The 14,941-nt window shown below is 47.9% G+C and overlaps 1 protein-coding gene across 1 annotated transcript in view; it reads left to right on the top strand.

Annotated features, from left to right (window-relative positions):
- Window positions 1–13,524, top strand: part of LOC138447915 (zinc finger protein 850-like) — a 64,322-nt gene extending 50,798 nt beyond the window's left edge. The window contains exon 2 of the mRNA XM_069604432.1: window positions 9,440–13,524. Coding sequence (XP_069460533.1) covers window positions 9,952–12,657 — 2,706 coding nt within the window. The 5' untranslated portion in view covers window positions 9,440–9,951 and the 3' untranslated portion in view covers window positions 12,658–13,524. The remainder of the gene's footprint in view (window positions 1–9,439) is intronic.
- The last annotated feature ends 1,417 nt before the right edge of the window (window positions 13,525–14,941 follow it).

Raw genomic sequence — 14,941 nt, 5'->3', positions numbered from 1 at the left:
AGTGATAAGGATTGGCAGCTTGGGCTATGGTTCTGCTCCTCCTAGTTGGGGCATTTGGCGTTTGGGGGCCTGGCCTCAGTCTTGGGGATAGTGATCAGGATTGGCAGCTTGGGTTATGCTTCTGCTCCTCCTAGTTGGGGCATTTGTCTCTTGGGGGCCTGGCCTCAGTCTTGGGGATAGTGTTTAGGATTGGCAGCTGGGGTTATGTTTCTGCTCCTCCTAGTTGGGGCGTTTGGCTCTTGGGAGCCTGTCCTCATTCTTGGGGATAGTGATCGGGATTGGCAGCTTGGGGTATGTTTCTGCTCCTCCTAGTTGGGGCATTTGTCTCTTGGGAGCCTGGCCTCAGTCTTGGGGATAGTGATCAGGATTGGCAGCTTGGGGTATGTTTCTGCTCCTCCTAGTTGGGGCATTTGGCCCTTGGCGGGGCCTGGCCTCAGTCTTGGGGATAGTGATCAGGATTGGCAGCTTGGGTCATGGTTCTGCTCCTCCTAGTTGGGGCATTTGGCCCTTGGCGGGGCCTGGCCTCAGTCTTGGGGATAGTGATCAGGATTGGCAGCTTGGGTCATGGTTCTGCTCCTCCTAGTTGGGGCGTTTGGCTCTTGGGAGCCTGTCCTCATTCTTGGGGATAGTGATCGGGATTGGCAGCTTGGGGTATGTTTCTGCTCCTCCTAGTTGGGGCATTTGGCCCTTGGCGGGGCCTGGCCTCAGTCTTGGGGATAGTGATCAGGATTGGCAGCTTGGGTCATGGTTCTGCTCCTCCTAGTTGGGGCATTTGGCCCTTGGCGGGGCCTGGCCTCAGTCTTGGGGATAGTGATCAGGATTGGCAGCTTGGGTTATGTTTCTGCTCCTCCTAGTTGGGGCGTTTGGCTCTTGGGAGCCTGTCCTCATTCTTGGGGATAGTGATCGGGATTGGCAGCTTGGGGTATGTTTCTGCTCCTCCTAGTTGGGGCATTTGTCTCTTGGGAGCCTGGCCTCAGTCTTGGGGATAGTGATCAGGATTGGCAGCTTGGGGTATGTTTCTGCTCCTCCTAGTTGGGGCATTTGGCCCTTGGCGGGGCCTGGCCTCAGTCTTGGGGATAGTGATCAGGATTGGCAGCTTGGGTCATGGTTCTGCTCCTCCTAGTTGGGGCATTTGGCCCTTGGCGGGGCCTGGCCTCAGTCTTGGGGATAGTGATCAGGATTGGCAGCTTGGGGTATGTTTCTGCTCCTCCTAGTTGGGGCATTTGGCCCTTGGCGGGGCCTGGCCTCAGTCTTGGGGATAGTGATCAGGATTGGCAGCTTGGGGTATGTTTCTGCTCCTCCTAGTTGGGGCATTTGGCCCTTGGCGGGGCCTGGCCTCATTCTTGGGGATAGTGATCAGGATTGGCAGCTTGGGTTATGTTTCTGCTCCTCCTAGTTGGGGCATTTGGCTCTTGGGAGCCTGGCCTCAGTCTTGGGGATAGTGGTCAGGATTGGCAGCTTGGGTTATGTTTCTGCTCCTCCTAGTTGGGGCATTTGTCCCTTGGGGGCCTGGCCTCATTCTTGGGGATAGTGATCAGGATTGGCAGCTTGGGTTATGTTTCTGCTCCTCCTAGTTGGGGCATTTGGCTCTTGGGAGCCTGTGCTCATTCTTGGGGATAGTGTTTAGGATTGGCAGCTTGGGTTATGTTTCTGCTCCTCCTAGTTGGGGCATTTGGCCCTTGGCGGGGCCTGGCCTCAGTCTTGGGGATAGTGATCAGGATTGGCAGCTTGGGGTATGCTTCTGCTCCTCCTAGTTGTGGCATTTGTCTCTTGGGGGCCTGGCCTCAGTCTTGGGGATAGTGGTCAGGATTGGCAGCTTGGGTTATGTTTCTGCTCCTCCTAGTTGGGGCATTTGGCTCTTGGGAGCCTGTGCTCATTCTTGGGGATAGTGTTTAGGATTGGCAGCTTGGGGTTATGTTTCTGCTCCTCCTAGTTGGGCATTTGGCTCTCGGGAGCCTGTCCTCATTCTTGGGGATAGTGTTCAGGATTGGCAGCTTGGGTATGTTCTGCTGCTCCTAGATGGGGCATTTGGCTCTCGGGGGCCTAGCCTCATTCTTGGGGATAGTGTTCAGGATTGGCAGCTTGGGTTATGTTTCTGCTCCTCCTAGTTGGGGCATTTGGCCCTTGGCGGGGCCTGGCCTCAGTCTTGGGGATAGTGTTTAGGATTGGCAGCTTGGGGTATGTTTCTGCTCCTCCTAGTTGGGGCATTTGGCCCTTGGCGGGGCCTGGCCTCAGTCTTGGGGATAGTGATCAGGATTGGCAGCTTGGGGTATGCTTCTGCTCCTCCTAGTTGGGGCATTTGTCTCTTGGGGGCCTGGCCTCAGTCTTGGGGATAGTGATCAGGATTGGCAGCTTGGGTTATGTTTCTGCTCCTCCTAGTTGGGGCATTTGGCCCTTGGCGGGGCCTGGCCTCAGTCTTGGGGATAGTGATCAGGATTGGCAGCTTGGGGTATGTTTCTGCTCCTCCTAGTTGGGGCATCTGGCCCTTGGCGGGGCCTGGCCTCAGTCTTGGGGATAGTGATCAGGATTGGCAGCTTGGGGTATGTTTCTGCTCCTCCTAGTTGGGGCATTTGGCCCTTGGCGGGGCCTGGCCTCAGTCTTGGGGATAGTGTTCAGGATTGGCAGCTTGGGGTATGTTTCTGCTCCTCCTAGATGGGGCATTTGGCTCTTGGGAGCCTGGCCTCAGTCTTGGTGATAGTGATCAGGATTGGCAGCTTGGGTTATGTTTCTGCTCCTCCTAGTTGGGGCATTTGGCCCTTGGCGGGGCCTGGCCTCAGTCTTGGGGATAGTGATCAGGATTGGCAGCTTGGGGTATGCTTCTGCTCCTCCTAGTTGATTCTTCTCTCTTTATCCCAACAGGTGGGTCGGGTGTGAAGGACCTTTATTTGTTTTTTTCACATCCGGACACTCTGCCGCATTCAGGATTATTTATTTATTTCATAGCTCAACTCATTTACACATTTGTTTCAAGTATTTCTTAAACTGTAATGCACTTTATTTAGGATTACCCAAAGCAAACGGGCATTGGCTGCAAATTACTCAAAACGCAGCGCCTAGACTAATGAAGCGACCTGCTTCTAGGGAACACATTACTCCAGCACTCCTTTCTTTTCATTTGTTGACTATGAAAGATAGAGCTCTTTTTTAAGCCTCGGTACATTGTGCCTAACGACAAGGTCCTGCTTCACAACCTACGTTATGTCTGGGTCCCAAAGGTCACACATCTGGTTAAGATGCTGAACTATAGGCAAGGTAGTGACAGGGCTCAGCCAGTAAAGCAAGCCCCAGCTGCTTCAGGAGTACTAGCAGGAACCTGCATCCTCACATGTGGGTTGGGAAGTCTAAGGGATCCCAGTCCAGGCTAAACTGCAGAAGGCATTTACCAGAGGCACCTTTGCAGGCATGAAAGAGCCTTCACAGGCAAATCTGTCTTTGTGGCAGTCTTTCGTGCTCAAAGGAAACTAAGGTCACAATACAAATGGAGGCGTAGAAGAACTTCTAAAATACATTAGTACCCAAAATGTCAACTCATGTATGGGTATTTGGCTAGTGACACAGTAAAAGGCTACAGACGGTTTGTAGCCAAATGTTATAACATGTCGCCACTGCCTCACATTAGCAGTGCAGGTGGAGAAAACGTGCAAAGCAAGGTCCGAGAGCTGGAACAAAAGAAAATTGGGGAAGGAGGCCCAAATTATGGGGTATAGTGGGGGAGAGGACAGACGGGCAAAGGGCTGCAGGTTGGGGACACCCATTCTGAGCTCCCAATCGTTTGAAAGTTAAGAAGGCTGTCGAAGTTAGAAAATAAATCCCAAAACAGATTTGTGCCTTAAGTCAGTTACAATCCCTTCTGCGTGGTTGTTGCAGAACAACTTTGAAAGTCCGGTCTTCTAGTGAAAAACCTGTGCCTGCCCCCTTGAACACATTACTAATATTTGGAGACAATGGTTCCAGGGTGGAGGCTGCTACTATCGTGGCCGTTTTTGGTTTCAATTTTGCTTATGTCAACATTCACATTTCTAACATTTTAATTGGAGTTCTATCAAGTGTGGTGTATGCTAAGCCTTCCTAATTCTATCCAACTAGGCAGAAGCCACTATTCACAACCTATCTAGATGTAATGCAGGCCAGCGTCCACAATTCCCTCCAGGTGTGACACTTGTTAACATTGACTAGTATGTTAGGATGCAGTGTAAGGCCACATTTCAAACACTGTCATGGTTGATGTCTGGTTGGTGGTCACACAACCTTCTAAGTATGCATGGGATAAGTCTATGGCAGTCTATGTTATGGGAAGGTAAGGTATAGTGGCGGGGGCTTTCTGGTGTAGAGTAATTGCTCTACACCCCACCCATGCCACACTTACAGTTTGTGTTGGTGTCTGTTAACTGCTGGCTTCCTTGGCTTCCCCTGATGGCACCTGCCCGACACCTCTTGGAGCCGCCAGTGTAGGAGCTGCCCTTTGCCTTGGGGCTCTTAGCTGAAGGGGCTGCCGGGCAGAGGGCTGCCCTGGGGATTTCAGATTTGTCTATCAGGTGGCCAATCACGGGGGGCTGGGCAGGTTGGTAGGCGGGAGAAAACACGGGAAGCTGGTTGGGAGGGGGAGAGGGTACAAGGCTGCACGTGTTAATAATTATCTAAAAAAAAGGGCCCAAAGCGGGAGGAGGGAAGGAGAGGGTGTCGGGAGCTGCAAGGGATTTGTGCCGGGTCTGGGCCTACAGAAATGGAGGCAAGTTTGAAAATACACTAAAACAGGCCCAGCAGGGTCACCTGGCCCACCCACTCACCTGCTAGCGCTCTGGAGTGAAAACAAGCATGCAGGGAGGCGCTGGTCAGTACACCAGCCAGGTTTGCTGCATTGCCTAATCAGGGTCCGGAGGCGGTCTCAGAGGCGGGAAGAGGGAGGGAGAGGATGTCTGGGAGCTGCAAGGGACTCGTGCCGGGTCTGTTTTATATTTGCATGACAGGCCACTATACGTTTGTCCAACCGCTGACCTGGTGAGAAACATATATGACCTTAACACTTGTGTTTGCAAATGTGTCTCTCTCATGTGCTAGTTTGAGGCCTTGATGAATACCTGTGATCGTGGAACATAAGTTTGCAGTGTTATGATATGATATGATATTTACTTTGTATCGCGCTCGTACACAAGTGTTTCAGAGCGCGGCTAGGCAAGGGAGGGGAACAGGGGAGAACACAACACAACAACGATCTTACTTGGCCCAGTGACATTGAGAATGTGCAAGTGCATGGGAGAAGGAGAAGGGAAAGTGCTGAAAAGAAGAGAGCAAATAAATAATAAATAAAAATAAATAGGAAATGGAGGCAATAGTGCAGCCGTCAAGTGGCAAGTGCTTTGTTTAAGGCAGCAGACTATGTAAGTCTGATACGTGCATAAAAAGAAGAATAATTGGGGGGCTGTATGGGTACAGATACATTCCCCAGTGCAAGGGGTGTCCAGGAGGGTGGCAGGGTGAGCAGGTACCTGGGCCCAGGGCAAAGAGGCTGGCCAGGTGCACAGTGCCAAGAGAGAGCAGATCAGCAGGGGAGAGGGAGAGCAAAGGCAGAAGAGGAAGGTCTTGAGGTGCTTTCGGAACCGCAGATGGTTCTCCTCAAGTTTTAGAGTGGCAGGGAGGCTGTTCCAGAGGGAGGCCCAAGCCGAATATAGAGATCTACCCCCAGCTCCTTTCTTTGAAAAATGATTGACCCGGAGGGAGTTAGAGGTAGAGGAGCAAAGAGCTTCAGAGGGGAGTTATTTGCAGAGGGATAGCTGAAGGTATTTTAGACCCAGACCCCAGAAAGCCTTGTGGACAATGCAGAGGGATTTGAATTTAATCCTTGCATCCACTGGGAGTCAATGTAAAGATTTCAGAGCTGGAGAGATACGATCCCAGGGCTTGAGGCTAAGGACAAGTCTCGCAGTCCTGTTCTGGATAAGTTGTAGAGGGTAGAGAGTAGAGGCAGGTAGATTTAGAAAGAGGCTGTTACAATAGTCCAACCTAGAGAGAACCAGAGCATGGGAGACAGTGAGCTTCTGAGGGAAGGAGAGGAAAGGCAGAGTACCTCTGAGGAGGTGCAGTAGGGAGTTTGACTTTTTTGAGACCTCAGAAATATGGGCGGAGAAGGAAAGTGTGGAGTCAAAGATGACCCCGAGGTTCTTAGCCCCGCAGGTAGGGGTAGGAGGAGGGCCAAGGGAGGCCAGCCATAGAGTGAGGGAAAAGGATGGAGATGGTGTGCCGATAAGGAGGATCTCAGTCTTGCTGGCATTCAGACAAAGATCATTGGCGGCACACCAATCTTGAATGGCAGTTAGGCAGTTAGAGATGAGAGAGGGAGAGGAGGTAGCCGAGGGCAGCCGGAAAATGAGTTGAGTGTCTTCAGCGTTGCACTGGAAATTTGAGCAGAAAATGACAATGCAGTGGGCAAGAGTTGCCAGGTATTGGTTGAAGAGCCAGAGTGAGAAGTTAGACCCCTGGGGAACCCCACTGGTAGAGAGGAAGACAGACAATAGGATGGACCCCAGTTGGAACTGATCGGGTCGATCAGAGAGGAAAGAGGTCAGCCAGGCCAGAGCCTGATCAGTGATACCTAGGTTATCACGGAGATGGTTGAGCAGCATGGTGTGGTTGACCGTGTCGAAGGCAGAAGAAAGATCAAGAAGGATAAGGACCGAGGGAACGTTCGAGTCCAGGTTGGAGAGCAGATCTTCACGGATGTTCAGGAGAGCAGTTTCCGTGCTTCTGGCTGTTAGGAAGCCAGACTGGTGGTCATGGAGACCGCCAACAGAATCCGAATGAAGGTTAAGCTGAGAGATGGCCAGCTTTTCCAGGAGTTTGCCCAGAAAGGAGGTAATGGAAATTGGGCAATAGTTAGCCGGACAGGAAGGATCCGCTGTGGGTTTGTTGAGAAGAGGATGCACAAGGGAGTGCTTCAGAGGGGAGGGGAAGGATCCGGATGCAAAGGAGTGGTTGCAGAAATCGGCAAGGGCCGGAGCGAGGGTGTCAATGTGGTCCTTGATGATTTTAGAGGAACAGGGATGAACCTGTTTTGACGAGGCTTTCATAGATGGGACTTGTCTAGCAACCTCCTCAGGGGAGAAAAGAGGAAAGGAAGAGGACGACGGTCGGGGGGTGGCTGAAGGAGGGTCAGCAAGCATAGACAGAGAGGGGAGGGGAGGGGAAAGGAGAGGAAGGGGAGGAGAGGGTGGACAGGATGTCATGGGTTTTTGAGATAAAGTGCGAAGCAAGGTCATTGCAGAGAACCTGGGATGCAAGAGGGGGGGTGGAGACTGCTGCAGTGTTGGCAAGCTCCTTGCAGATTTTAAAGAGTTTGGCCGAGTTGTTAGATGCCGCAGAGACACTGGCTTGAATGTGGGCTCTCTTCTTAGTGCAGACAGAGAGTCGGTTTTGCCTTTGGAGCAGGCGACAGGCCAGTTTGTCAGAGGATGAGCAAGAAACTCTCCATTTCCTCTCAGCCGCCCTACACTAATGTTTAAGTGTAGCTAGGTCAGAGTCATACCAGGAATTGCACTTGGCTTTGGACTTCAAGCGGATCCTCCTGACAGGGGTAAGAGCTTCAAGAGTATCAGAAATAGAAGAGTAGAGAAGGGACGGGGCTGTGTCAGGGTGTGAGTCAGCTAGATGAGGATGGGTGGGGGGGAAGCTGACACTTCATGGTTGGATATCCGAGAAGGTAGGTGGCAGTGTTGGGTTGGGCTTGGCTAGGAAGGAAGGAAGAGAGTGAGAAATGAGAGGAGAGAAGACAATGGTCACTCCAGGAGAGAGGAGTGGTCAGAGGGATAGATAGGGGGAGGCCTGAGGAGATCAGGACATCGAGTGTGTGTGTCCTGCAGAGAGCATCGGGCCAGAGGGGAGGATAGAGAGGGAGAGGGAATCGTAGATGTTGTGAACGAGCAGAGATGAGGGACAGGGAGAATCGAGGTGGCTGTTGAGGTCGCCAAGGAGGAGGAGTTGAGTGGTTGAGGCCAGGAAGGAGGAGGAGAGGTCATCCCACTCAGAGAGAAAAGAGGTGATTTGCCCAGGGTGCCGGTAGAGAGTAGTAACAGTAAGAGAGTGGCTAGCAGAGATTGAGCGCCTGCAGACAAGGCATTCAAAAGAGGAGTAAATCTGAATGGGAATGATAGTGGCAGGGATCCACTCAGGAAAGATCAGGGCTACGCCCCCTCCAGGTCAAGTGGATCTGGGTGCGGAGAGGACTTTGTAGCCCTCAGGGAGTAGAGTGTCAAAGCTTGTGATAGAGCTGGCCGTGAACCATGTCTCTGTAAGACCAAGGACATCAAGGTCCAGTTCTTCAAGGAGGTGGCAAATGTCAGACGAGTGTTTAACAGCAGAGCGAGAGTTGAGAGTGGCAAGATGAAGAAGGTTGCCGGCATTAAAGAACTTCCGGGGAGGGGTACAAATCAGAGGTATGACTTGCGGAGTTGTGGAGGTAGCCTGAAGAGTGGCAGAGGAGGAGGAAAAAGTGGGTAAGGCAGCCAAGGAGTGAGAGGAGGTGACAGCTGGAGATGAGAGGAAGTTGATGAGGCAAGGGAAATGCCTATCAGAGAGGAGGAGATTGGCCTGAGGACCTTGGACCATGAAAGTGCCATTTAGGGAGACATTAATGGTGACTCTGGAGGTGTCAAAAGAAGCCATGAGGACATCCCAGCGAGTGCCACCATTAATGGGAGAGAAGGAGACTGGGAAAAGCACAGAGATCAGATGGAGGGTCCATAGATCCGGCGAAGGAACCACAAACAATGTCGGTGAGGGTCTGTCTGAAAGAGGCGCTGGTATAGGTATCGGTGATAGAGAGACCAGGATTGGAGGCCAAGATATCCTTTTTAAATTTCTTTTTTCCAGACTTAGTGAGAAGGGAAGGATAGTTGATAGAGAAGCAGTTGGAATTTATGGGAGAAACGGAAAGCGCCGTGAGTGGAAAAGAGAGGAGACAGAGGGAGGAGGAAGCAAGTAAAGCAGTATTGAACAGTCACTGGGCTAGCAGGTTACAATCAATGGCCAAAGTTACATGCAAAAATACACCCAAGTGTGACTCAAGTAAATGCAAAAATACACCCAGGTTTGGTGTTGATAAGTAAAGTATATTTTTTCAAGCTTCTTTTTTACTCTGTAGCTAAGTCTTTAATATTAAGTCTACGGTCTATCTATAAACCAACCTGCGTTATTCTTGGCTCCATCAAATCTGCCCGGAAAGAGTTGCATTATTTTTTTTAATGATTGAAGAATTACTTCTTTACCACCCATTGAGAAGATACTTTTGCCCATTTATACAGAACTTCAAAGTCCTATCAAGTACTTTATTAAGGCAATTAATTATCATATATCAGTAGCACTGCAAACCAGTCTCCCGGGTAAATGTTATGTCTGTGATCTTGAACCTGTTTTGATTATTAATGTGAATCTCCTTTTAATTCTATAGGTGACTGATGCCCAGAAAAATGCAACAGCGTTTCTGTTTATTTCTCTGAAGGACTAATGCAGGACAAAGCTTCATTGAGAGAATATGCGCTAGACGGATACCAATCTAGGAACCAGTTGACTTTTCAAAGAAACGAGCAACTCTGATTGGAGAAGCCTATTGAATACCGGAGGGTTTTCAGGCAAACGTCCTCATCGTAACATCCAGCACACTAAGGCAGAGATCTAATATCTATATAGCATGTAAGACTAATCATAAGCCTTGTGCATTATTTTCTGCAAATAAGTCCTGTTATTTTGCCTATGGCTGATGAAACACATGTGGCATGTTATATATAGTCTGCATATATAGGTAGTTTAGAGGATTGCATAAATCCTCTGTGAATACACATGGTATCCACACACTGAAACTGCATAAACCTTCGGTAGGATAATTTCAGAGGTCTTGTTCGTCACCAGAAAATACCTACAGATGAGATTTATTTGTGCCCTGAATGCTGGACAAGGTACAGTATGGAGGGATATCTTATTAACCACACGGTAACAAACACAGGTGAGAAACCTCATCAGTGCACTGAATGCGGAAAAGGGTTCAGCAAGAAAGTAGCTCTTAATCGCCACCTGAGAACACATACAGGTGAGAAACCTTATCAGTGCACTGAATGCAGAAAAGGGTTCAGCAAGAAAGTAGCTCTTAATCGCCACCTGAGAACACATACAGGTGAGAAACCTTATCAGTGCACTGAATGTAGGAAAAGGTTCAGTCGGAAGGCACATCTAACTATCCACCTGCGAACACATACAGGTGAAAAACCTCATCAGTGCACTGAATGCGGGAAAAGATTCAGACAGAAGGGACATTTTATTTGCCACCTGAGTACACATACGGGTGAGAAACTTCATCAGTGCACTGAATGTGGGAAAAGATTCAGTCAGAAGGTAGCTCTAACTATCCACCAGAGAACACATACAGGTGAGAAACCTCATCAGTGCACTGAATGCGGGAAAAGGTTCAGCAGTAAGGGAGACCTTATTATCCATGGGAGAACACATACAGGTGAAAAACCTCATCAGTGCACTGAATGCGGGAAATGCTACGCTTTGAAGGCATCTCTAACCTTCCACCAGAGAACACATACAGGTGAGAAACCTCACCGGTGCACTGAATGCGGAAAAAGGTTCATTGAGAAGGGACATCTTACTCGCCACCTGAGAACACATACAGGAGAGAAAACTCATCAGTGCACTGAATGTGGGAAATCCTTCACTTGTAGGGGAAATCTTATTAATCACTTAAGAACACATACTGGTGAAAAACCTCATCAGTGCACTGAATGCGGCAAATGCTTCACTAAAAAGGGAGATCTTAATAATCACCTAAGAACACATACTGGTGAAAAACCTCATCAGTGCACTGAATGTGGGAAACGTTTCACTGGCAAGGGAGATTTTAGTAATCACCTAAGAAAACATACTGGTGAGAAACCTCATCAGTGCACTGAATGCGGGAAAAGGTTCAGTCAGAAGGGACATCTAACTATCCACGAGAGAACACATACAGGTGAGAAACCTCATCAGTGCACTGAATGCAGAAAATGCTTCCGTGTGAAGGAATCTCTAACTTTCCACCTGAGAACACATACAGGAGAGAAACCTCATCAGTGCACTGAATGCGGGAATAGGTTCAGCAATAAGAGTCTTCTTAATCATCACTTGAGATCACATACAGGTGAAAAACCTCATCAGTGCACTAGATGCGGGAAAAGGTTCAGCAGTAAGAGTCATCTTATTCGTCACCTGAGAACACATACAGGTGAAAAACCTCATCAATGCACTGAATGCAACAAAAGGTTTATCAATAAGGATGCTCTTATTATCCATGGGAGAACACATACAGGTGAGAAACCTCATCAGTGCACTGAATGCAGGAAAAGGTTCAGTCGGAAGGCACATCTGACTCTCCACCAGAGAACACATACAGGTGAAAACCCTCAGTGCACTGAATGCGGGAAATGCTTCACTCGCATGGAAGGTCTTAATAATCACCTAAGAAAACATACTGGTGAAAAGCCTTATCAGTGCACTGAATGCAGGAAAAGGTTCAGTCAAAAGAGATATCTAACTATCCACCAGCGAACACATACTGGTGAAAAGCCTCATCAGTGCACTGAATGCAGGAAAAGGTACAGCAGTAAGGAAGGTCTTCTTTACCACCTGAACACACATACAGGTGAGAAACCTCATCAGTGCACTGAATGCGGGAAAAGGTTCAGCCAGAAGGGACATCTTATTCCCCACCTGAGAACACATACAGCTGAAAAACCTCATCAGTGCACTGAATGCGGGAAAAGGTTTGTTGTGAAGGGATCTCTAACTATCCACCTGAGAACACATACAGGTGAAAAACCTCATCAGTGCACTGAATGCGGGAAAAGGTTTGTTGTGAAGGGATCTCTAACTATCCACCTGAGAACACATACAGGTGAGAAGCCTCATCAATGCACTGTATGCAGAAAAAGGTTCAGTCACAAGGGAACTCTTATTATCCATGGGAGAACACATACAGGTGAGAAACCTCACCAGTACACTGAATGTGAGAAACGTTTCACTGGCCAGGGAGATCTTAGTAATCACCTAAGAACACATACAGGTGAGAAACCTCATCAGTGCACTGAATGTGAGAAACGTTTCACTGGCCAGGGAGATCTTAGTAATCACCTAAGAACACATACAGGTGAGAAACTTCATCAGTACACTGAATGTGAGAAACGTTTCACTGGCCAGGGAGATCTTCGTAATCACCTAAGAACACATACAGGTGAGAAACTTCATCAGTGCACTGAATGTGAGAAACGTTTCACTGGCCAGGGAGATCTTAGTAATCACCTAAGAACACATACAGGTGAGAAACCTCATCAGTGCACTGAATGTGAGAAACGTTTCACTGGCCAGGGAGATCTTAGTAATCACCTAAGAACACATACAGGTGAGAAACTTCATCAGTACACTGAATGTGAGAAACGTTTCACTGGCCAGGGAGATCTTCGTAATCACCTAAGAACACATACAGGTGAGAAACTTCATCAGTGCACTGAATGTGAGAAACGTTTCACTGGCCAGGGAGATCTTAGTAATCACCTAAGAACACATACAGGTGAGAAACCTCACCAGTGCAGTGAATCTGTGAAACTTTTCACTGGCCAGAGAGATCTTTTGTAATAACATATTGCCTGGGCTTACCCTGCTTACTTTGAAAATATGCCCCTTATTATCTTTTATCAAGCTGAAGATGTCAACTATTTTCCATTGTATAATCTGATAATTTTCCAACTCCTTACCATCACGCAAAAATGCATGTTTGGCAACAATTCTAGCTACCTATCGAGAATGTCCTGGCTGCCCGCACGAAGAATTTTAAGATCTGATTGTACCAATTTGCTGACTGTGCCAAGGAGGAATCTGGTCTCATGTGGACAATGGGCCTTTAACTATGCTGCTCCAAAGCTATCGAATGCCTTTCCATCTGAGCTGCGGGGCTGTTATGCCCTGGGTCTGTTCAAACACGCTTTAAAAACCTACCTCCTTGCATGATCGTTTCTTTAGTTCAGCATTGTGACTCCGTTGCAGTAGGCTGGTGTCTCGTTCTCATGTCTTATGTTTTTTTTGTTATGCATGTGAGTGCCCTGATGCCCCAGGGCTTATATTTGGCGCTATACTAATAAATAAATATGTACATGTCTATAAAACTGTACCCTTTTGTGAATATACTGGGTACAGCAAATTAAACAGACAAAATCACAGTGGTCTGTTTAAAATGATTCTTGCAGATTCTGAAATAAAGTGTCTTTTCTGGATGAAATGATGAATAGATGGTGGCTTACAAATGCCAAAGAGGTGCGATATTTCTGCATAGAAGTAATAGTGGACAACATGTTTATTCCAAATGAAATATGAACAATGTTAGGCTGGTCAATGTCTGATTTAAACAGTCTCTGCCATAGTCATAAGTTGAATCACATGAAATGCTGATAAATGATATTGTATTATTTGTCAAATGTAATTACATTAAAGAAATGTTTCGCACTAGTGCTTCCGTTTGTATGTTTTTATCAGTTTCTTTTTGCCTTTGTCTTTGTTCCTGGGCAAGCCACTCCCGGGAACAGGAGCACACCACTTGTTTTAATTAGCAAGATCCTGCAGTTAGTCCTGGTCATGTGTTTAGGTTGGAATGTGTGCAATTGGGATTTTTTTTGTTCAGTTTGGGTTTGAGTTATTTTTAAGCACAGAACACAACATAAGATACTAATACATAATCAAAGAAAACAAGACATCACAAAACCCTTGAGACCAAATCTCGATGGACCTCGGCATGTTAATTAAAAGCCAGAGAACAACAAATTACATTATCATTGGCATCCTGGGCAGGGGAGCCAGCCAATAAGGTGGCTAGAAACGCGGACTGACACTACCATTGAAAGCCTGTGTTCCAAGCCGCCTGATGGCTGGCTCCTCCTCCCGCCATCTACCCCCACTCGCCCCATTTTCTTTTTTTTGTTCCCTCCCCCTCCCACCATATCACTTAAATGATTGCGGGGGTCCTGTGTGGCCACCATGGAAATGGAAGAGGGGCTCTGTATGGAGCCCCGCCTTCCAGTTCCCTGGCGGCCATGTTGGTATAGTATTTCCGTTCAGTTCACAGAGAGAAAATACTTTAAAAAATAAAATGTTTTAAACCATTTTGTACTCGTGTAGCACACTACATGAGTGCTAATGGCGATATGCCCCTCGGTGGCTAGGCCCACCTTATGAGTAATGGCCCACCACCCCTTAAATTAGGCGGCAGGCTGTTACCCACAGGGTGGGCCCGCCACCTCAGGGCATATTGCCTCATTATGCAATCCTGTGATATCTCTGCCATCTAGGGACCAATAGTTTCCAATGACTTCAGGTTGAACAATACAAGTCACGTAAGGTAATACCCTGGGTATGAGTTTAATCACTAGGAACTAACCATACGGTTAGCAAATCCCAGATAACCAAACTGATACAGAGAGGCTACCATATTTGCTGCCACTGGGTAGGGCTATAAGTGTAAAACTACCCTTTCCTTGTCTAGTGTAAGGCACTCATGGTCGCAACAGTAAAATGGACACAAGTGATCACAGTTCAAGGGTGTTAATTAAACTGTAAGAATGGGTGAGATAAACGCCTAATCTAAACCTAAATCTAAGATGGGACCAAGCTACGAGCATCAAATAATAATAAGGCAGTCCTAGTGGCATCTTGTCAAATGAAAAAAAGCTATTGCCAATCCTTACAACTAAGTTTCAAAATAGTGTGGTATAATGTTCTCAAGAAAAGAAAGAAGTGTTCACCAAATGATATGTCAGGATGTTATGGTTTGGTCTCCCTTCCCCACGTTTCTAGCACGGGACAAGGCAGGACCTTGGAGCACGGCACACTCATGGGCCTCGCCTGCACAAGGTTACAGTTCCTTTCAATT

This window comes from Ambystoma mexicanum, chromosome 3q (assembly GCF_040938575.1).
Source record: "Ambystoma mexicanum isolate Mex_15411 chromosome 3q, UKY_AmexF1_1, whole genome shotgun sequence".
Lineage (NCBI taxonomy): Eukaryota > Metazoa > Chordata > Amphibia > Caudata > Ambystomatidae > Ambystoma > Ambystoma mexicanum.
The sequence above is the reverse complement of the archived record's forward strand: the minus strand, read 5'-3'. Positions and strand labels throughout refer to the sequence as shown.